We start from the raw sequence: 21,672 nt of genomic DNA, 5'->3' as shown, positions 1-21,672 counted from the left end.
TGCATCCGGGACCAGGTTATGGGCAGCCATGAGAGATGGGCGGGTCTGGCTGCCCAAATACCACATCTCTGGGTGCAGTTAAGAGGTTAAAATGGAGTCCTTTGTTTGACTCATGGTCTGTTTACAGAGGGAGAAAGCATCCTGTGTGTTTTTGTCTCCAGACTAAGCCCATGTACTGGATGCTATCCAGCCTGTGTAACCACAGGACTGGCTAACCAGAGACTTTGCCTAAAGGACTGTTTACTTTGTTTTGCCTACCCTAAAGGCTGGTTGTTTTCCTTTTGCTTATGGCTGGCAATAAACAGACATGGACGTTTAAAGGCAATCTGTCACCACCTGGGCGATATCAGACCTCTACTATGGGCATACAGGGTATAGAAAAGTAAATCTATACATACCTATATTGCCCATATTACAGGTCTGATTGCAGAGAAATGTGTTTTTATAAACTCCGCTTTGCATAGGCTTGGCGTCCCCCGGATTCCAAGAAATCCTCGCCTATCTGTTTATTATTCCCCGAAATCCCCACCTATGTGCTTAGTTACCATTTTCCCTCCCTCCCCTGCATGTCACAAGGCCCTGTCAAGTGCACTGTGCTCCCTGAGTTCCCGGGCATGCTCAAAGCGCCGCTCACATAGAGCGCGCTTTGCTTCATCCCGGCCCCGTCTTTCTGTGCACTGCGCCGCAGGGTCCTAAAAAAAACGTCAGCTGAAGGCGCAAAAATGAATACCTCACATAGCACTATATCCCAAAAATGAAAAATTTTGGGTCCCGGAAAAGTTTTCTTACAATTTCTGAATTTGTGTTTAACCTTTAAAATAAAAAAAAAAAAAAAACTACATGTTTGGTATCTGCGTTCTTGTATTGACCAGGGCAATCATATTGCCAGGTGAATTTTACTATGCGGTGAACATGATTAAAAAAAAAAAAAAGTCCTTTTTTTTCCTTTTGCGCTTTGTTTTTTTGTTCCCATTTTCTAGTATATTATGTTGTAGAATGTTGTTGTTCAAAAGTACAGCTCGTCCCTCAAAAAATCACCCCTCATACTGCTATGTGGACAGAAAAATAAAAATGTTATGGTTTTTGGAAGAAGGGGAAGAAAAAACGAAAAGAGATAATCGTCCGAGGGTGAAGGGGTTAAATTCTACCACAGCGTGGAACAACTACTTTTCCAGCAGTGGTGCTGTCAACCAGAACTGTCCATCTCCTTTTACACCTCAATATATTTGCAGGTGAAGATTTTCTTCTATCCGCAGACCTGACTGCTGCCACTGTATACTCTATGGGTGTATCATGGGGTTGTGACATGCACAACCTGGTCAGGTGAGCTCCCCCTAACTTCCTACACTTTATACTGGGTCACTCTGTGTGCTTGTCTCTTTTCTCTCCATAAATGTATAGTAGATGCCCACCTAGAGGACGTACCTCCTCTTATCTCAAGAACAGGGAGGTTGGGAGCATCTTTCTGTGGAGAAGTGGAGGGAATTCTGAGCACCTCACCTCTGACATTGGGGTGCGGCAGGAACTCGTTCTAGGTAGAGATGCAAGGTTCATTAGTGGGATCTGCATCTACTACACATTTATGACTTATCTTGTGGATCTACCATACATTTATGAGATGGGAATACCCCTTTAAAGTCGCATATACAGTTGTGCTCAAAAGTTTACATACCTGGGCAGAATTTTTGCTTTCTTGGCCTTGTTTCAGACAATATGAATGTTAACAAAAAACTTTTTCTCCACTCATGGTTATTGGTTGGGTGAAGCCATTTATTGTCAAACTACTGTGTTTTCTCTTTTTAAATCTTGACAACCAAAAGCATCCAAATGACCCTGATCAAAAGTTCACATACCCCAGTTCTTAATACTGTGTATTGCCCCCTCTAACATCAATGACAGCTTGAAGTCTTTTGTGGTAATTGTGGATGAGGTTCTTTAATTTCTCAGATGGTAAAGATGCCCATTCTTCATGGCAAAAAAGCCTCCAGTTCCTGTAAATTTCTGGGCTGTCTAGCATGAACTGCTCGCTTGAGATCTCCCCAGAGTGGCTCAATGATATTGAGGTCAGGAGACTGAGATGGCCACTCCAGAACCTTCACTTTGTTCTGCTGTAGCCAATGACCGGTCGACTTGGCCTTGTGTTTTGGATCGTTGTCATGTTGGAATGTCCAAGTATCTTCCGGGCTGATGACTGCAAATTTGCCTCCAGTGTTTGCTGATAACGTGCTGCATTCATCTTTCCTTCAACTTTTACCAAGTTTCCTGTGCCTTTGTAGCTCACACATCCCCAAAACACCAGCAATCCACCTCTGAGCTTTACTGTAGGAATGGTGTTCCTTTCATTATAGGCCTTGTTGAGCTCTCTCCAAATGTAACGTTTATGGTTGTGACCAAAAAGTTAAATTTTGGTCTCATCACTCCAAATTACCTTGTTCCAGGAGCTTTGAGGCTTGTCTCTGTGCTGTTTGGCGTATTGTAGGCAAGATACTTTGTGGCATTTGCGCAGTAATGGCTTTCTTCTGGCGACTCGACCAGGCAGCCCATTTTTCTTCAAGTGCCTCCTTATTGTGCATCTTGAAACAGCCACACCGCTAGTTTTCAGAGTCCTGAATTTCAGCTGATGTTATTTGTGGGTTTTTCTTTGCATCCCAAACAACTTTCCTGGCATTTGTGGCTGAAATTTTTGTTGCTTAACCTGACCGTGGTTTGGTTTTTACAGAGCCCCTGATTTTCCATTTGTTAATCACAGTTTGAATGCTGCTGACTGGCATTATCAATTCCTTGGATATCTTTTTGTGTCCCTTTCCTGTGTTATACAGTTCAATTACCTTTTCCTGTAGATCCGTTGACAATTCTTTTGCTTTACCCATGACTCACAATCCAGAAACGTCAGTGGCTGGATGAAAGATGCAAGAGTCTGTCTGGATCCCAGAAACTCACTCAGCTTTAACCCCTTTAAAGCCCATGACTTACTATTCCTTACCTGCGCCCTGGGCTTTAAGAGCCTGGTACGGAATAGTACGTCATGGCGATCGCCGCTGCGTGTCAGCTGATAGTACCGGGTGTCGGCTGTGACAATGTGCAGCGAGCGGTCCTGCACCGCTCCCAGCACATTAACCCCCGCATTGCGGTGGCAAGGGGAGGTGATCGGGATACTCTCCTCCTCTTCCGGCCTCCAGCGCTGTCTGCCGCGGCTTCCTGGATGTTGCCATGACTACCCGATATCGTCATGACAACATCCGGGTCACCAGACAGCAGTAAGATAGTTTGGTCATGCGCAGTGCATGACCAAACGATCTTCTCCCTGTGCAGCGCTGGCAGCCTGCATAGCACAGGGATGGTGCTCCATTCCTGTGCTATGCAGGTGATCAGAATAAAAAAAGTGAAAGTCCCATAGTGGGACAAAGTATAAAAGTAAAAAAAAGGAATCAGAAAGTGAAAAAAAAATAAAAAAAAAAATTGTAAAAATTAAAAAAAAAACTAATAATCCATCAATAAATATGATTATGAAAAAAAAAAAAAAAAACAATAAAAGTACACATTTGGTATTGCCGCGTCCGGATCAACCTGACCTATAAAATTGTCCCACTAGTTAGCCCCTTCAGTGAACACGGTAAAAAATAAAAATAAAAAACGAAGCAAAAAACAATGCTTTATCACCATACCGCCAAACAAAAAATGGAATAACACACGATTAAAAAGACGAATATAAATAAAAATGGTACGCTGAAAAAATGTCATGTTGTCCCGCAAAAAAACAAGCCGCCATACAGCTCCATCAGTCGAAAAATAAAAAAGTTCCAGCTCTCAGAATAAAGCGATGCAAAAAAATATTTTTTTCTGCAAAATAGCTTTTATTGTGTGAAAGCGCCAAAACATAGAAAAATTATATAAATGTGGTACTGCTGTAAACGTACTGACCCGAATAATAAAGCTACCTTATCAATTTTACCACACGCAGAACAGCGTAAAAAAACAATTCCTGAATTCTTGGTTTTTGTTTATTCTGCCTCCCAAAAAACGGAATAGAAAGCGATAAAAAAAATGTCACGTGCCCGAAAATGGCACCAATAAAAATGTTAACTCATCCCGCAAAAAACAAGCCGTCACATGACTGTCGACCGAAATATGGAAAACTTATAGCTCTCAAAATATGGCGATGCAAAAACTAGATTTTGCAAAAAATGCGTCTTTTAGTGTGTGACAGCTGTCACATAAAAACCTAATATGAATCTGGTATCGCTGTAATCGCACCAACCCGAAGAATAAAGACGTCTAATCACTTATACCGCACGAGGAACGGCGTAAAAAATAAACTCTCGGGTTAGGGTTGTGCTAGGGTTAGGGTTGGGATTTTTTTCAAAAGTTCAAAAAAAAAAAAAAAATGGCGACTAGTGTCGAGCGCAAGTGCTCGCTACTTGAGTTTCAATTGGGTACTCGGGTATGCACTGAGTATCGCGGGTGCTCAAGTGACATGCTCGAGTCTCCGCCCCATATGCTTCGGGGCCAAAAAATCCTCACAGGGATTGCCTGCCATGCACGAGCATCCCCGCATGTTTTTTTTGGATGTCTAATAACCGTGAAACATGTGGGTGGAGACTCGAGCATGTCACTCGAGCACCCACGATATATGGTCCGTACCCGATGCAAACTCAAGTAGCGAGCACTTGCACTCAAGACTACTGTAGGTCATCATATTGAATAAGTTGTCATTAATGTTATCAAATTCTGTGTCGTACCTCTGGGTTCAAAATGTTCACTATATCCCTTGATAAAATCCTTGAGGGGTGTAGTTTCCAAAATGGGGTCACTTGTGGGGGGGGGTTTCCAATATTTAGGCACATCAGGGGCTCTCCAAACGCGACATGGCGTCCGCTCTCGATTCCAAACAATTTTGCGTTCAAAAAGTCACACAGTGCTCCTTCACTCCTGAACCCTGCCGTGTGCCCAAACACTGTATTTCCCCACATATGGGGTATTGGCTTACTCAGGAGACATTGCACAAAAGTTTTTGGGGTCCATTTTCTCCTCTTACCCTTGTGAAAATAAAAAAAAATTGGGGCTAAAACATCATTTTTGTGGAGAAAGTTTGATTTTTTTTTTTATTTTCACGGCTCCATGTTATAAACTTCTGTAAAGCACCTGGGGGTTCAGGGTGCTCACCACACATCTAGATAAGTTCCCTGAGGGGTCTAGTTTGCAAAATGGTATCGCTTGTGGGAGTTTTCCACTGTTTAGGCACATCAGGGGCACATCCGCTAATTATTCAAGCAAATTTTACATTCAAAAAGTCAAATGGCATTCCTTCCCTGCCGTATGCCCAAGCAGTAGTTTTCCCCCACATATAAGGTATCTTCTTACTCAGGAGAAATTGCAAAACAAACTGCATGGTGCAATTTCTCCTGTTTACCCTTATGAAAATGCAAAATTGGGGGCTGAAAAAACATTTTTGTTGGAAAAATGTGAAAATTTTATTTTTACGGCTCAATGTTATAAACTTCTGTGAAGCACCTGGGGGGGGGTTCAGGGTGCTCAACACACATCTACCGTATATTCCGGCGTATAAGACGACTTTTGAAGACTGAAAAATCTTCTGTCTAGTCTGGGGTCGTCTTATACGCCGGTAATGTTTTTGAACTTTCAGAAATTGACATGCGGGGATACTCTGGGGGTGTTAATAAGCTGCCGTGGCCGTATCCCTGCCATGTGGGAGTTAATATAAGGTGGAGGGAGTTAAAATACGGCGGCGGTAGGTCCAGACAGTCAGCGCTTCTGTGCTGAAACTGACACATCGCTGCGTATTCCCAGCAGCGGAGACAAACAGACAACCTAGCGAACTTTTCTGACACATCGCAGTGTCTTCCCAGCTCCGGACACAGCGCAGGGCTTCTGTGCCGACAGCTTTCACTTGTCACAGAAGCGCTGCGCTGTGTCCGGAGCTGAGAAGTTCGCATCGCTTCTGTGACAATATATGAAAAGCCGGCAATTCAGCAGCGGCATAAGCCGGCACCCGACAATTTAGAATAGAAAGAATAGAGCATCACACGTAGATTAGATAGATAGAAACATGTCAGTCACAAATATAATAAGTGCAGTGATAGTGTTGCTTACTGTACTTGTCATCTAGTGTTAAAATAAAGGATTTATTAAAAAAAAAAAATTGGCGTGGGGTTCCCCGTAATTTTAGTCTCTAGTGGAGGTTAAGCAGACGGCTGGGGCAGATGTTTGAAGCCTGGGAAGGGGTTAATACCCACGGAGCTTCCCAGGCTACTAATATCAGCCCCCAGATGAATACCTAGCCTTTACTAGCTATTAAAATGGGGGATCCCAAAAAAATGACGTGGGGTCCCCCCTATTTTAATAGCTAGCAAAGGCTAGGCAGACAGCTGGAGGCTGATATTAGTAGCCCAGGAAGGGTGCCATGAATATTGGCCCCCTCCCAGGCTAGAAACACCAGCCGTCAGCCGCCCCAGAAATGGCGCATCTATAGGATGCGCCAATTCTGGTACTTAGCCTCGCTCTTCCCACTGCCCTGTAGCGGTGGCAGTGAGGTAATAGGGCTGGGGTTGATGTCAGCTTATAATGCCAGCTGACATCAAGCCCAGGTTAGTCATGGAGAGGCGTCTATAAGACACCCCCATTACTAACCCCATAGTAAAAGTTAAAAAAAACACAACACACAGAATAAAGTCCTTTAATTGAAATAAACACACAATTTTTTAATGTTCTAAATTAAACCATACTTACCATCACGCCCATTCCAGCTGAAGCCAACGATCTCCTGCAATAAAAGTAAAATAATAAAGCAACCTCATCCTTACCTCTCCATGGTTCCCACGACAGCTTCAGCTCTGCTACATCGAGATGACAGGCTGGACCGCAGCAGAACACTGCCGTCCAGCTTGCCATGCCGCAGACACTGAGAAGCGCAGGCGTGCTTGCGCTCCTCAGTGTCTGGCTGTGACAGCATCCAGATGAGCCGACAATGAACTCAGCTCACCTCCTGGACGTCCGTCACTGACAGCGTGGGAAACTTCTACTGCGCATGCGGGGAGCAGGAGAATTTTCCCACGCTGTCAGTGACGTGCATGAGGTGAGCTGAGTTCATTGTCGGCTCATCTGGATGCCGTCACAGTCAGACACTGAGGAGCACAAGCGCGCCTGCGCTTCAGTGTCTGCGGCATGGCAAGCTGAACGGCAGCGTTCTGCTGCGGTGCAGCCTGTCATGTGAATGTAGCAGAGCTGGACCGGTCCTGGGAACCATGGAGAGGTAAGGATGAGGTTGCTTTATTATTTTACTTTTATTGCAGGAGATCGTTGGCTTCAGCTGGAATGGGCGTGATGGTAAGTATGGTTTAATTTAGAACATTAAAAAATTGTGTGTTTATTTCAATTAAAGGACTTTATTCTGGGTGTTGTGTTTTTTTTAATTACTTTACTAGAAATTCATGGCGGTCATGTCTAATATTGGCGTGACCCCATGAATTTCGGGCTTAGGGCCAGCTGATAATGCCAAGCTGGCCCTAACCCCTTTATTACCCAGTGAGCCACTGCACCAGGGCCCTGGATGAGTTGGGTACAGCGCCAGAAGATGGCGCTTCTATGAACGCGCCATTTTCTGGGGTGGCTGCGGACTGCAATTTGCAGCGGGGGGGGGCCAGAAAGCTTGGGCCTCCCTGCGCTGCAGATTCCAGCCCCCAGCTGCCTAGTTGTACCTGGCTGGACACAAAAATAGGGCGAAGCCCCACGTATTTTTTTTTTAAATTATTTCATGAAATAATTAAAAAAAAAAAAAAAAAAAGGGCTTCCCTATATTGTTGTGTCCGGCCAGGTACAAATAGGCAGCTGGTGGTTGGGGGCAGCCCGGTCCTGCCTGCTGTACCTGGCTGAACACAAAAATATGGCGAAGCCCACGTCAACATTTTTGGGAAAAATTAATTACAAAATAAATAAATAATTTAGGGACTGCATCTTTATTAACCCCTCAATTGTCATTTAGTGTTAAAATAAAGGATTTTTTAAAAAGAAAATTGGCGTGGGATCCCCCATCATTATAGTCTCTAGCGGAGGTTAAGCAGACGGCTGGGGCAGATGTTTGAAGTCTGGGAAGGGGGTAATACCCACGGAGCTTCCCAGGCTACTAATATCAGCCCCCAGCTGAATACCTAGCCTTTACTAGCTATTAGAATGGGGGACCCCCCAAAAAAATGACGTGGGGTCCCCCCTATTTTAATAGCTAGCAAAGGCTAAGCAGACAGCTGGGGGCTGATATTAATAGCCCAGGAAGGGTGCCATGAATATTGGCCCCCTCCCAGGCTAGAAACAGCAGCCCTCAGCCGTCCCAGATTTGGCACATCCTATTTGTGCGCCAAATCTGGCGCTTAGCCTCGCTCTTCCACGCTGCCCTGGTGTGGTGGCAGGGGGTAATAGTGGTGGGGTTCATGTCAGCACCAGCTGCCATGAAGCCCAGGTTAGTAATGATGGGCGTCTATAAGACACCCCCATTACTAACCTACAAAGAGTTAAAAATAAAAAACACGCACTACACCCAGAAAAAAATAATTTATTTTAAATAAAACACACCCTTTTATTTACCGTAATTCTTAGTTTACAAAAAAAAATAGTTACCTGTCCAGGTTCCTGCGCTGATCTCCCATGCACAGCTGTCACATCTGGAGATGGATGTGACAGCTGTCATGGCTGCTGTAAGCTCAGACTGCCGGGAACACGTCCATTCCCGGCAGCGTGAGCCCTGACTGAGGTCACCGGAGTGCATTCAGTCAGCGCAGCTCCGGGGACCTCGTTTACGCCACTGCTGTATCGTGGGAATTTCTCACGGTACAGCAGTCTAACCGTAAAGCAGCTAACCGGAGCAGCGTCATTGAGCGGCGGCAGCGGTTTAGAGCGGTCACATTTTATGTGGCTGCTCTAAACTGGAGATCATCGTGGGACACTCGTGGACTACTACGGAGGGGTAAGGATAAGATTGTGGTTTATTATTTTATTACAGGAGATCGATGGCTTCGGGGATTAGGTGTCTAGGTGAGTATAGGTGTATTTTTTTATTTTTTACTTTATTTTAGGTGGCGTCGGCGGGGACAGGTAATATATAAACTACCGTACTTGTGGCAAGATGAAGATGAAGATGAAGCTGAATCTGACACCACACCATCTGATACCGAATTCGATCCATATGATGACTGCTTTACAGATGTGTCACAAGATCTCATTGATGTACTTATGATATCAGATGACGAACAGGAGGATTTTGAAGGCTTTTAAAGAAAGGGAAACCTGTAAAATACTGTAGCTGACGGTTATGATAGATGTTGGTAGTTTGTTTGTTGCTTTACCATATCTTTCTCCTATCATTATCAGTTCTTGTTTGGTTGACAGCTTAAAAAAAACTTAAAGTACAGTATGGTAACATTTACAGTAAAATGGATGATAGTAATGTTGTTGTTGTATGCCTTATGTTTATGAGTGACAGTTTTCCTGCTATATACCTGCATGTCATAAGAATTTAAATTAAAAAAGGACCATGTTAAATTCAAATCTGTTTTTTTTTAAGTTTTACCGGTGTTTGGTATGCGTTGGAAAAGGGGTAGTCTTATATGGTGAATATATCCTAAACTCTATATTTTAACAGGAAAGTAGGGGGGTCGTCTTATACACCAGGTCGTCTTATACGCCGGAATATACGGTAGATAAGTTCTCTGAATGGAAAATGGTGTCACTTGTGGGGGGTTTCCACTGTTTAGGCACATCGGGGGCTCTCCAAACGCAACATGGCGTCTGCTAATTATTCAAGCAAATTTTACAATCAAAAAGTCAAATGACACTCCCTCCCTTCCAAACCCTGCCGTGCGCCCAAACGGTGTTTTTTTTCCCCACATATTGGGGTATCTGCGTGCTCCGGGGAAATTGCACAACAAATTTTGGGGTCCATTTTTTCCTGTTACCCCTGCGAAAATAAAAAAAAAAAAATTGGGTTTAAAATAACATTTTTGTGAAAAAAGTTAATTGTTAATTTCTTTCTTCCACATTCCAAAAATTCCTGTGAAGCACCTGAAGGGTTAATAAAGTTCTTGATTGTGGTTTTGAGCACCTTGAGGGGTGCACTTTTTAGAATGGTGTCACTTTTGGGTATTTTCTGTAATAAAGACCCCTCAGTCACTTTAAATGTGATGTGGTCCCTAAAAAAATGGTTTTGTAAATTTTGTTGGAAAAATGAGAAATCGCTGGTCAACTTTTAACCCTTATAGCTCCCTAATAATAAAAAAAAAAAAAATTTTGGTTCCAAAATTGTGCTGATGTAAAGTAGACATGTGGGAAATGTTATTTATTAACTCTTTTGTGTGACATATCTCTCTGATTTAAGGGCATGAAAATTCAAAGTATGAAAATTGCAAAATTTTCAAAATTTTCGCCAAATTTCCGATTTTTTTCACAAATAAACACAAGTGATATCGAAGAAATTTTGCCACAATCATGAAGTACAATATGTCCCGAAAAAACAGTCTCCGAATCAGGGGGATCCGTTGAAGCGTTCCAGAGTAATTACCTCATAAAGGGACATTGGTCAGAATTGTAAAAATTGGCCTGGTCATTAACGTGCAAACCACCTTGGGTTGTAAAGGGGTTAATGCACACACACTGATTACAAGCAAACAGGTCACAGGTGAGGATGTTTTTTGGTTGTCATTAAGATTTTAAAAGAGAAAACACAGTAGTTTGACAATAAATGGCTTCACCTAACCAATAACCATGAGTGGAAAAAAGTTTGTTTTTTTTATCATTCATATTCTCTGAAACAAGGACAAGAAAGGAAAAATTCTGCCGGGGTATGTAAACTTATGAGCACAACTGTACACCTAATCTTCTGCTTTGATGTCACATTTCTAACCATAAGCAATTTTCAGGACCTGTAACCCAAATTTCTCATAGTAAAGAATGTATTAAGGCAATTGGGCCTTTTTTTTTTTGAGAAATTTCTTTTATAGATGTTGCTGCAGCCTGCCCTGGTATATGAACTGCTACTAATACATGAGCAGTTTTGACATTCACCCTAATGAGTAGGGTAAAATTAGTCTTTAGGTGAATACACATTGCTAGGAATACACTTGTGTATCTAATGGCTGCCAGTCATCTCTGCTGTTGGATGACCACCAGTTGGCAGCTATTTATCCTGACTACCCTATGCACATGCATGCTTGCTGTGACCCTAGTTACTATTTCTGGACAAGCCATAAGGAACGGTAGTCAAGAGGTCTAAGTGTAAGATACCAAGAGAGCTTGTCGTAAAATGAGGGTAAAGACAAAGGTGTAGTTTAGGTCACGGTCCTTGGTCAGAATTCCAGGAAGTTAGCAGATCAAGACAAAGGGGCTAGGTAAACGGCTGGTCAGAGCCAAGGTTGGGCAGCAATAGATCAGAACACAGAAATACAAGGCACACAAACACCACCGAGATAAGGCTACAACTGGCAGCAATCCGATACAGAAAGCGAGGTAATAACCCAGGACAGGGGGGGGGGGGGGGGGGAGAGACACCTGGAGAAAACCCAGCATGCTCATGCCCTGATTGGACGGCTCGACTGTCACTCGCAATACTGACAGCTCAGCATGCCCTGGCCCCGGTTTGGGCGGCTGAACTGTCACTCACAGTACCATCAGTTCAGCATGCGCCTGCCCCAGATTGGATAGCTGAACTGTCACTCACTGCGTCAAAGTCACAATGAGTGGTGGACTCGTGATCCGTTCCTTGGCTGAGCATGCATGTGTTCAGTCCGAAGAGGGGAAACACGCCACTGCCGGTCTCCTCTCGGAGCAGTGTGTCTCTCTGGTAACAAAAGGCTTGGACATATTGACATGCGGCTGTTTGAACTTTCTTTCTCTCGATTTCTTCGTTTGTAGAACAGTCAGGTGCCCTCATTCACATTAGTTGGCTGGTGGGTTCAACCAACATTCATATAATGTGTTTGGCTGATTTGGTGGTAGGGCAGTGTCACAGGACTTGATACTTCATCATTGCCTTCTGTTTTTATTAAAATGACTGATCCAGTCATGGGTCCTAATATCACTGGCAGAAGAAAATTAAAGTGTTTCTTTTCTGCTGAGAATGTAACCGCTGTACCTACCTCTGCGTATAATCGCTTGTCATCATGTTTTAGCCTTATTTCTAATCTTGCAAGGCCACTTTAATTATACCATAACTCTGTGCAATAGGTGGAGAAGGCTAGTGTGATGTGCTAGCCTCTCGATCCTCTGCACCTTGAGATATAGGACTCCTCTGTGTTGCCTATCCTTGAATATAGCTGTGATTAACTGAGGGCACTAATTTTGGTGGCACGATGTGTCTTGACTAATGTCCCTCTCTTGCTGGCTTCTGTCGGCCACATTTCTCCTGCATAAGGTAACTGTGAAATCTCTGAATTTCGGCATTTTTATAGGAGTGAATAATGATTACAAGGACAGGGAACTGTACAGAGCAATCTTCAGTCATAGTGATAGAAAATTGTTAGCTCCATCATTGCTGTCCTGCAACACAGATCTGTGTTGTGTGGCTGAGAGTCTGGTGGATGTCACTGACTGATGACTATCTAACGATAGTCTAACTGCCTTACGATTTTCTGACCTTTTTTCTTTAAAGGCACAAAGAGATCTACGACTGCAGAGGAAGCTTTGGTTCAGGTCAGAAGTTCTCCATCGGCTGATACAGGAGATATTGGTAGACTTGCAGGTGAAGAAGCAGGAGGATGCAATAACTGATGAGGAGAAGACGGTTGGCATATTACTGTTCTTTGTTCCCAGCATTAAGGGTGATGAGCCATATTTTACCTTCAGTTTTATGTATTTTTGGATTTTTTCTTTCCTGTATCCCCTCCACCATGTACAGTTTCATGAGTGCCTGCAGCAGTGTTTTGTGGTCGCGGAGTGCGCCCGTCTTCTCCCCACTGTATGTGAGCCTGCCTCTGTACCTCTTCTCGGATTGCAGAAGAAAGACGTGTATGAATGTCTGCCAATACATAGGGTAACATAACTCATCTCTTTTGTAACACTACATACAATCCTGTTATTTTCTATCATGTCTGGATGGTCTCCTGTCATTTCAGGCTATTTTTTGGATGAGAGAACGGTTGAAGAAGCAGCTGGAAGATGCCCTGCGAAGGAAATGCTTAACTTTTTTGTCTTTTCACCAACCAGAAACAGGTGTGCTCACATTTATTATCTTTAATGCTTTAATATCTGTTAGGGTTTGTTTCAGGATAATTGTATCTGGGTGACTTTGGTCGTGCAACATTAACCCCTTCCCAACATTGGACATACCACTACGTCCTATTTTGCAGTGCGTTCCTGCAAACTGATGTATCAGTACGCCCTGGCGATCGTGTGGGCACAGGAGCTGTGCCCCCACAATTGCTGCCAGGATCTCTGCTTAAGTGATAGCCGAGCCTTGGCTGTTTATCCCTCTAAATGATGTGATCAATAGCGATCGCAACATTTAGAAGGGTAGGAGAGCCTTCCCTCGCTCTCTCGATCGGCACCCGCACAACGTAATAGAAAGCTGCCGATGATAGCAGTGGCAACTGGAGGTCAAATGACGACCTCCGGGTCTGCCAGCTACCGTGGCCTGTTAGACCATGAAAGGAGTTATGTCCGTATAACACAGACGGCTGTAATGCATTGCAATGCATTATATCAGTGATAAGAGTAATAGAAGTGAAAGTACCATATAGGGACTAAGTTAAACAAAAAAAAAGTGGGGGAAAAAAATCACAAAATAAAGAACAAAAAAAAAACATTATACCAATAAATACATATTTATGTAAAAATAAACAAAAAAGTAATACACGTGTTATAGCCACGTCTGGAATGACCCAGCCTATAAAACTGTCATACTAGTTAACCCCTTCAGTGAACATCATAAAAAAATGTGCCAAAAACTATGCTTTTTCGTCATGCCGCCAAACAAAAAGTGGTGTAAAATGCGATCAAATAGACTAATGGAAATGAGTGGTATCGTTTGAAAATGTCGTCTTGTCCTACAAAAAAAACAGCCCGCCATGCAGCTCCATCAGCAGAGAAATAAAAAAGCTACAACTCACAGAATACAGTGATGCAAAAATAATTTATTTTTTTTTTTAGAAAATTGATTTGTGTAAAACATCTAATGATATAAACGTGATCTCGCTGTAATCATACTGACCCGAAAAATAAAGCTGCCTTATCAATTTTACCACACGGAGAGCGACATTAAAAATAAAAACAATTCCTGAATTGCTGTTCTTTGTTCATTTTGCCTCCCAAAAATCTGAATAGAAAGCGATCAAAAAATGTTATGCCCAAAAATGGTACCAATAAAAACGTCAACTCGTCGCGCAAAAAACAAGTCATCACATGACTGCCGGCCCAAATATGGAACAATGATAGCTATCAAAATAGGACGATGCAAAAAAAAAAACCAAAAACATTTTTTTTAATGTGTGATGGCCGCCAAACATAAAACTGAAAAATCTGGTATCGCTTGTAGTCGCACTGACCTGAAGAATAAAGTCGTCTAATCACTTATACCGCACAAGGAACGGCGTTAAAAAAAAAAAAACAACTCTTGAGTTGCTGTTTGGTTTATTCTACCTCCCAAAGATCGCAGTAAGGCTCAGTGCACATTTATCCTGCAATCTACTCTGAGCGCTCACACCGGGCTTCTGTGTAAATCTCGGAAATACACAATTCAGACTGAACCCCCGGCGGAAGATTCCCTATAATGAGGCAGCTGGAGGCACCGTGGACTCTCTCTGGCCTATGACCCGGTGGGTGTCTGTCTCTTTAGGTGAGCACAAAAGCGAGGGTGGCTACAGTTGTGTGCACGTCTGAAAAGGACACCATTGAACAGAGGCCAGACGGAGTCCAGAGTAACTCTGCTGCCTCATAGTAGTGAATGGATCTCTCGGGGGTTTCATCTCAATCACGTCATTCGGAGATTTAGATGGGAAAACCTGATGTAACTGCTCAGCGTTAGAGCGCCTGATAAATGTGATCCAAAACTTTACGTAAAATGTTCCAAATAAAAGCTTCAACTCCGTCCACAAAAAAAAGCCCCCACTCAGGTCCATCATCTGTCAATAGAATATAGGGGGCTTCCATGTTACTGATAGCACAAAGGCTCTGGAAAAAGTGTGGCTCCTCATCCCCCAAAAAAGAAATCCAGAAAATTGAGCCCCACAGTGTGACTAAACCACAATTGGCGTCCACATGTTTGGCATTTCTTTTAACCCTTCTAACTTCCTAACAAAAAAAAAGTTAGCAAAATGATGCTGATGTAAAGTAGACATGTGGTAAATGATATATTTATTATCTACTTTGTATGGTACAAAGTTTGAAAATTGTGAAATTTTTCAAATTTATTTTTTTTTGTAAATTTTTCGATATCTTCTGAAATAAACGCAAATACTGTCTACAAAAATTTGGGTCAGTGAAAAAAAATCATCCAAGTGCAGTCCCATTTTCTTCGACTGACAAAATGGAGAATGTGGAGAATTTTTTTTTTTTCACGTCCAAGAAAAACTCATCAAACTCTGATCAAAATAATCGGACCGTTTTTCTCCGAGTAGGGTCACAGGACCGTTTTCTCCACATCGAAGTATGAGACCAGTCAAGTAATTTGTGGGATTTTTCTTCTACAACTTTAAATAAAGTAACAATTAAATTACGGCATGTTTGGACTATTGGCAACAGTCACATTACAGTGCACTATATCAGGCTACGCCAAGCATTAGTTGCAATGTTGCAGTGCGGTATTGTGATCTTCATCTTTTGCAACCAATGTAGCTCTAGCCTAAATGTTAGTGTATAATCTCCCAGATTGGGCAGCATTAAAGTATAACTAGAGTATGTGATATGTATATCATATATAAAATATGTGATTTGTATGTTAACTTGTAAGGAGTTGGGGTATTCCAGCTCTGTATATTGTGTACTTGCGACCATTGTAGGACCTGGTTACAGCTGTGCAGTGAAGGTGCCAAGTATCGGACTCCCGCTGACTGGATATTGATATGCTATCCTAAGGATAGCATATCAATATCCAAATCCTAGACAATCTCTTTAACCTCTTAACGACCTATGATGTACGGGGTACGCCATATGCCAGCTCCCTGCCTTTGATGTGGGCTCACATCAGCCATCATCTACCTCTAACAGCCACGCATGGAGCGCTGTGGCTGTTAACCTGTCAATCTGTGAGATCACGCCGGTAGGGGGACTTTCTGTTCTATGTGCTTCCATGATGTGATTGCGGGGCACCGATGGGTTCCATGATGGCCGGAGGTCTGCTGAAGACCCCTATGCCTGTCATGACCGTACTTCTGTGAAAGCCAGCCTGTGGCTGACGTTCATAGGATACAGTGATCTTTGTTATATTGAGCAATACTGTGGCATTGCTGTATACAGCACAAGCGCTCGGATGATCGCAGGTTCAAATCCCCTAAGGGGACTAAAAAATGCTGTGAAAAGTAAGTGTTAAAAAAAATATATAAAAGTTCAAATTGCCCCCTTTTCCCACCATTAAAAATTAAGAAATAAAACACCTTTTGGTATCACTGCGTTTGTAAAAGTCCGATCTATCAAAATATAAATAAATTAATCTGAACGCTAAGCGGCATAGCAAGAAAAAATCAAAATGCCAGAATTGTGGGTTTTTTGGCTGTCGCAACAACATTACATGATGAATCTATCAACCCCATTTTTAGGGTTGAAATTATGTTCAATTTGCCTTTTTTTTTTTTTTTTTTTTGTGGTGTTCCAGTACACACAAAGGAGATTAAACGTGTATGACAAAACATGTAATTGCAGTAATTTACTAGGAGAAATACTTGTCTGACCGTGCACGGAACACTGTCTGATCATACCACATCTCCTGGGCAGGGGAGGACGCAAAAGAGTATACAGACATTACAGCAGGGGATCACAGCTGATTCTTTTTGAGACATAAAATATTTCACTGCCTGTTTTTAAACAATATTTTACCTCACAAAATGACTCCTCTGTGATCCCCTGCTGTAATGTCTGTATACTCTTTTTCTCCCTCCTGCCCAGGAGCTGTGGTATGATCAGACCATGTTCCTGTACAGTCAGACACAGTCATTGATTAAAATGAACTTTTGTTCGTGTGAAAACCCCTTTAAGGTATAGACGTTTGCATGTACCGGAGACTCTAAAGAGCCATGATTTATGTGTTATTGCTAACTTGTTGTGCAGAAAGCATTTTTGCTGTTAATTTAGCGATTTTATCAATATACCACAGATAGACTGAACGCAGAGAATGGGCTTTTCAAAAGGAGTACTTCCCATATTGTAGCCTAGTGAGCTCAGTGAAGCAATATAGGGGTATATGGCAAACACAACTCAACTACCTTGGGCCCTGCAATCGCCGCCCCCCAGGAGGACAGCTACAGAGGCCATAGGTGTCAGAAGGGGTACACTTATGTCCTCTGTAATAGTCCTCCTGTTTATCTGTGGTATATTGCTAAATTTACGAACAAAAATGCTTTCTGCACAACATGTTAGCAATGATGCCATCAATCATGGCTCTTTAGGGTCTCTGGTACCTGGTATCATTTTTACCCTAAAATAAACGCTGGAATTTAAAAAAAAAAAATAATAATAATAATAATTTGTGGAATTGCATTTTTTTGCTATTTCGCCACATTTGGAGTTGTTTTTTTTCCCCGCTTTCCAGTACATCACATGATAAAATTGATTCTCATATAAAAAAAAATAAGCCCTCACACGGCTATATCAACAGAAAAATAAAAAGGTTATGGCTCTTGGAATAGGGGGAGGAAAAATGAAAGTGCAAAAAAAACAAACAAAAAATCGCCTGTTCCCCAGCTGTTTTTGAGTTTTATATAAAAATCAATTTAAAACGTTTTTGAAGTCTATTTTCCCTATAGTGTGGTGTTGTATATTCTAAAACAAGTAGTGTATTAGGAATCGTGGAGGAACACTATAAATTTATCCTGAAGATCGTGTCTTGTTGGCCAAGCAGGATGATCAGAACAGCCCTATATGATACAAGATCCTCATGTATGTGGCTCTTTATATGAACCACTATTGGTGTGAGGTGGTAAAGGTCAAATATCTTTGCTTAGTTTTATGTGGATCTTTATTAGGTAGCTTTACCTGGTCTTGATGACTATACCCAATTACCTGTTCTCATTTATGTCTTCTTCCTCAGATGAAGAAGGTGAAGTTCTCCGTGCTGCAAAAGCCCTTCGTCTGGCCACAACACTGGAGGATGAGAAAAGGAGGCTAAAAAATGAACAAGAGAAACATCAGGAAATGGGGGCTGTACTTGAAAAACTGCATGAGATGTACCCCGGTGTAAGTAAATGGGAGTATCTACAAATAGGTGCATGCCTGGAGATCCGTCCATGGATAATGATTATATAATATGGCAATAACATTGCTTCCACTGAGGAGTCTGTCATCTTGTTTAACGCCACATTCCAGTGTCTGATCCGCTCTCAGCGCCATCTACTGACTGACATGAAGTGAAGTTAGTTCATTTTTTTTTTTTAAGTATTTTTATGAAAATTCAGCTTCTCTTCACGACAATGTTCCTTGCATCTATGCTGCCTGCTATAAATGGCTTGTCCTGCAGTACAATGTCCAGTGGTTAGTTGTAACTTTACCGCCCTATGAAGAATTTAAGGCGCTATTAAATGGCCCTTACGTGGATCACAGTTTTATAGCCATAAAACTTATAGGATAGCATATATCGTGCAATATACAGAACACTTCCTATACGTAGAGGTGATGACAATCCTACACTGTGACATTTCCATTGATGTAAGAGTACCAGATCAAAAAATCTGTAGGTGTTATAGACTAACACAGCAACTCAAAGGTTAATAGAGCCATTGGAGAATCTTTTTCCAGAGAAATTACCGTATTTTTTGGACTTGGACACATCCCAGGATTAGAATGGCAGCAAATAGGAAAAACATTTTTCCTGTTAAGACTTTCCTGGTGTTGTAACGTGGAGGGGTCATTATCACTAATTTTAATGTACTAGGGTTGAATATGGAGGTAATAGATCTATTAGTGTATCTCTGCAGTGTGTATTATACACACAGCTCTTATTATTATGCTTTGCTTATATAGCACCATCATATTCCACGGTGCTTTACAGACATCATCACTGTCCCCATTGGCTCTCACAATCTGCATTCTCTATCAGTATGTCTTTGGATTGTGGTATTAAACTGGTGTACCTGGACGAATCGTGAGGTCCTGGGTTCAAATTGATGGGATTTAAACCCGGAACCCCAGTGCTGCAAAGCACCAGTGCTAACCACTGAACTGCCGTGTAACTCTGTCATATATGCACGTTTACACACACAGCTCTGCTACACACACACACACACACACACACACACACACACACACACACACACACACACACACACACACACACACACACACACACACACACTATACATTATCACATCCTGCAGTTCCTTTAAGGCATGTGATTGATAACATGATCTGAAAAGTCTTGTTCCTAGTTGGGTGGAAGTTCCTTTAGCTGTTCAGGATGTGCATCCTCTGTACAGGTCCTGATAGCTTCCTTTACTTCTCTGCACGGATCAAATAGGTCAGTGTGGGGCAGGAGGAGGAAACTGTTCTCTTTGTGAGCGGAAAGGACGCGGTGTCTGCATTCTTCTCCATCACAGGAAGCTGCCTTTGGACAATAAGACCCACACACTTTTTAGCAAGAGTTCTTCTTACTAAAAAAATGCATCTCCTAGTCAGAAAAATACAGTAAATGTTTCTCAATGATAAAAGATCTATCCAGATGGCTTTGGGCAGGAACCTAAGCAAGCCTCTACTAATGGTGCAAATTTGCTAAGTGAAATGACTAAGTACTCTAGAATATGGCTTAATGGTACCTTAATGGTAAATGTAAAGCTTAAAAAAATCTCCCTGGCATTTTTAGGTGCTTTTGCGGTGCCTCTCACTCCTCCGGCAGGCTGCCTCCAATCTCCGTCTTCAGGCACAGTCTGACATAGACAAGATGAATGCTGAATACCTGGAAACAAAGAGTAGTGCTTTGTTTCTAAAGCTACGGTAAGAATTGTGACTTGACGCTTTGAGGCTTTTTTTAAAATTATTTTATTCTGGTCACGCTGACACTTCCTCGCCTCATTTCTTATCTCTTCTAGGATGGAAGAGCTCCAAGTCCTCACTGACACTTACACTCCTGAGAAGGTGGAAGTTCACAAGTACATCAGGTAAAAAGGGGAGCAAATGGTGTAGAACTGGGTAATGTGACTGCTCCTTGCTCACTTTCTTTCTTCTAGGTCTACTTTGGAGGCTGCTGTGAAATCTGAAAAGACAGAACTATCGGCATCCCGACAGATCCTTGCCTCTTATGAATTCCTGGGCACACAATTTGAGGAGTTGGTTCAAGAATATACTCGCCTAAGAGATAAGATTAAGGACAATCGCTGGGCCATTCAGGAGCTGAGTAAAACCTTACCTTGAGAGACAATGAAAGAATCGAGGTTATTACAGTAATTCCACTTATTCCAGACAGGAGTGAAGACCTTTCTTCTCCCTCTGAGCTCAGCCTTGCAGGAGTAGAAATGATCGTCTGTTTGCTTTGTGTAACATGATATTGCAAGTCTACTACACGAGCTTCATGATCAACACCATTTCTGATTTTCTTTACACCATCCGTCTGTACATGGTTTATATATGGAACGTAAAGCGCTGTTTTGAAGCCTTTTAAGCTATTCGATTAAGCAAGTGCATTGGGAAGTTTTGCTCATATACTGGATGCATCCGAATACTGCAGGGCATCGGAGGTCATCTGGTTATTGGCAGTAATATGGTTACGGGCTTTGAAAGAACCATGCATAGATGTCACGTTATCGGAGCGAGGTTGGGATTCTAATGTAATTCTAGAATATACTTACAGTTCTATAATTCAGATTCACTTTACAAATCTGTACATAACGTGGTATTTTCTCTTTTGCTAATTATGTAACTTAATGCACCGTAATTACTAAAATAAAAATTGTAATAGATAGATAGGAATCTCGACATAAGGTGTTTGTATTCTGCACAATTTCCTAGGAAGTGATGAAATGGCACAAACAGATTGATTTAATATGAGATCTGACCTCTACCACAGTCATCAGCCAGACAAAAAGGATATTCCTCAATTATTGAAGCGCTCTAATGACCAACAGGTTTCTGTGTAGGGAAGGGGGGAGGGGAATAAAACATTGCTCAGTTGTCCTACTGAACGAAGAGATTCCGTTGCTATAGAACCAGAGGTGTTCTTTTTCCAGACCTACATAAGATATGTATGGCATGTGTCTCCTATTATATTCCAAACATTAAAGCACCACTCCAGCTGTATTTTTTTATTTTTTTTACTGCAGCATTAGAGTGGTGCTACTAATGTAAGGCCCCTTAATACTTAACTCTTATATTTACCATCTTCTGCTGTTATCTGCACCACTCAGGTCTGTCTCCAGCAGTTTGGGACCTGTCTGATCACTCCAGTGTTTTCTTCAGCGAGCTGGGGGTCACTTTTCAATGCAAGTCTATGTATCCTTGTTCTGGCTCTCGTACACTTACACTGAGCGCTTGTGACCGTTA

General features: G+C 42.2%; 1 protein-coding gene across 4 annotated transcripts in view; it reads left to right on the top strand.

The window, feature by feature from the left end:
- HAUS4 (HAUS augmin like complex subunit 4) overlaps nucleotides 1-21,094 on the top strand; it is a 31,444-nt gene extending 10,350 nt beyond the window's left edge. For 3 of the 4 annotated variants that reach the window (XM_073671100.1, XM_073671099.1, XM_073671097.1), the window contains 7 exons: nucleotides 12,650-12,781; nucleotides 12,896-13,030; nucleotides 13,113-13,209; nucleotides 18,236-18,381; nucleotides 20,000-20,130; nucleotides 20,226-20,294; nucleotides 20,364-21,094. In XM_073671100.1, coding sequence (XP_073527201.1) covers nucleotides 12,650-12,781; nucleotides 12,896-13,030; nucleotides 13,113-13,209; nucleotides 18,236-18,381; nucleotides 20,000-20,130; nucleotides 20,226-20,294; nucleotides 20,364-20,547 — 894 coding nt within the window. In that variant the 3' untranslated portion in view covers nucleotides 20,548-21,094. The remainder of the gene's footprint in view (nucleotides 1-12,649; nucleotides 12,782-12,895; nucleotides 13,031-13,112; nucleotides 13,210-18,235; nucleotides 18,382-19,999; nucleotides 20,131-20,225; nucleotides 20,295-20,363) is intronic. The other variant, XM_073671098.1, reaches the window with a different exon arrangement.
- The last annotated feature ends 578 nt before the right edge of the window (nucleotides 21,095-21,672 follow it).

Source organism: Phyllobates terribilis, unplaced genomic scaffold, assembly GCF_046119375.1.
Source record: "Phyllobates terribilis strain yellow unplaced genomic scaffold, ASM4611937v1 Scaffold_1__5_contigs__length_1240528914, whole genome shotgun sequence".
In the NCBI taxonomy this organism is placed as follows: Eukaryota; Metazoa; Chordata; class Amphibia; order Anura; family Dendrobatidae; genus Phyllobates; species Phyllobates terribilis.
The sequence above is the reverse complement of the archived record's forward strand: the minus strand, read 5'-3'. Positions and strand labels throughout refer to the sequence as shown.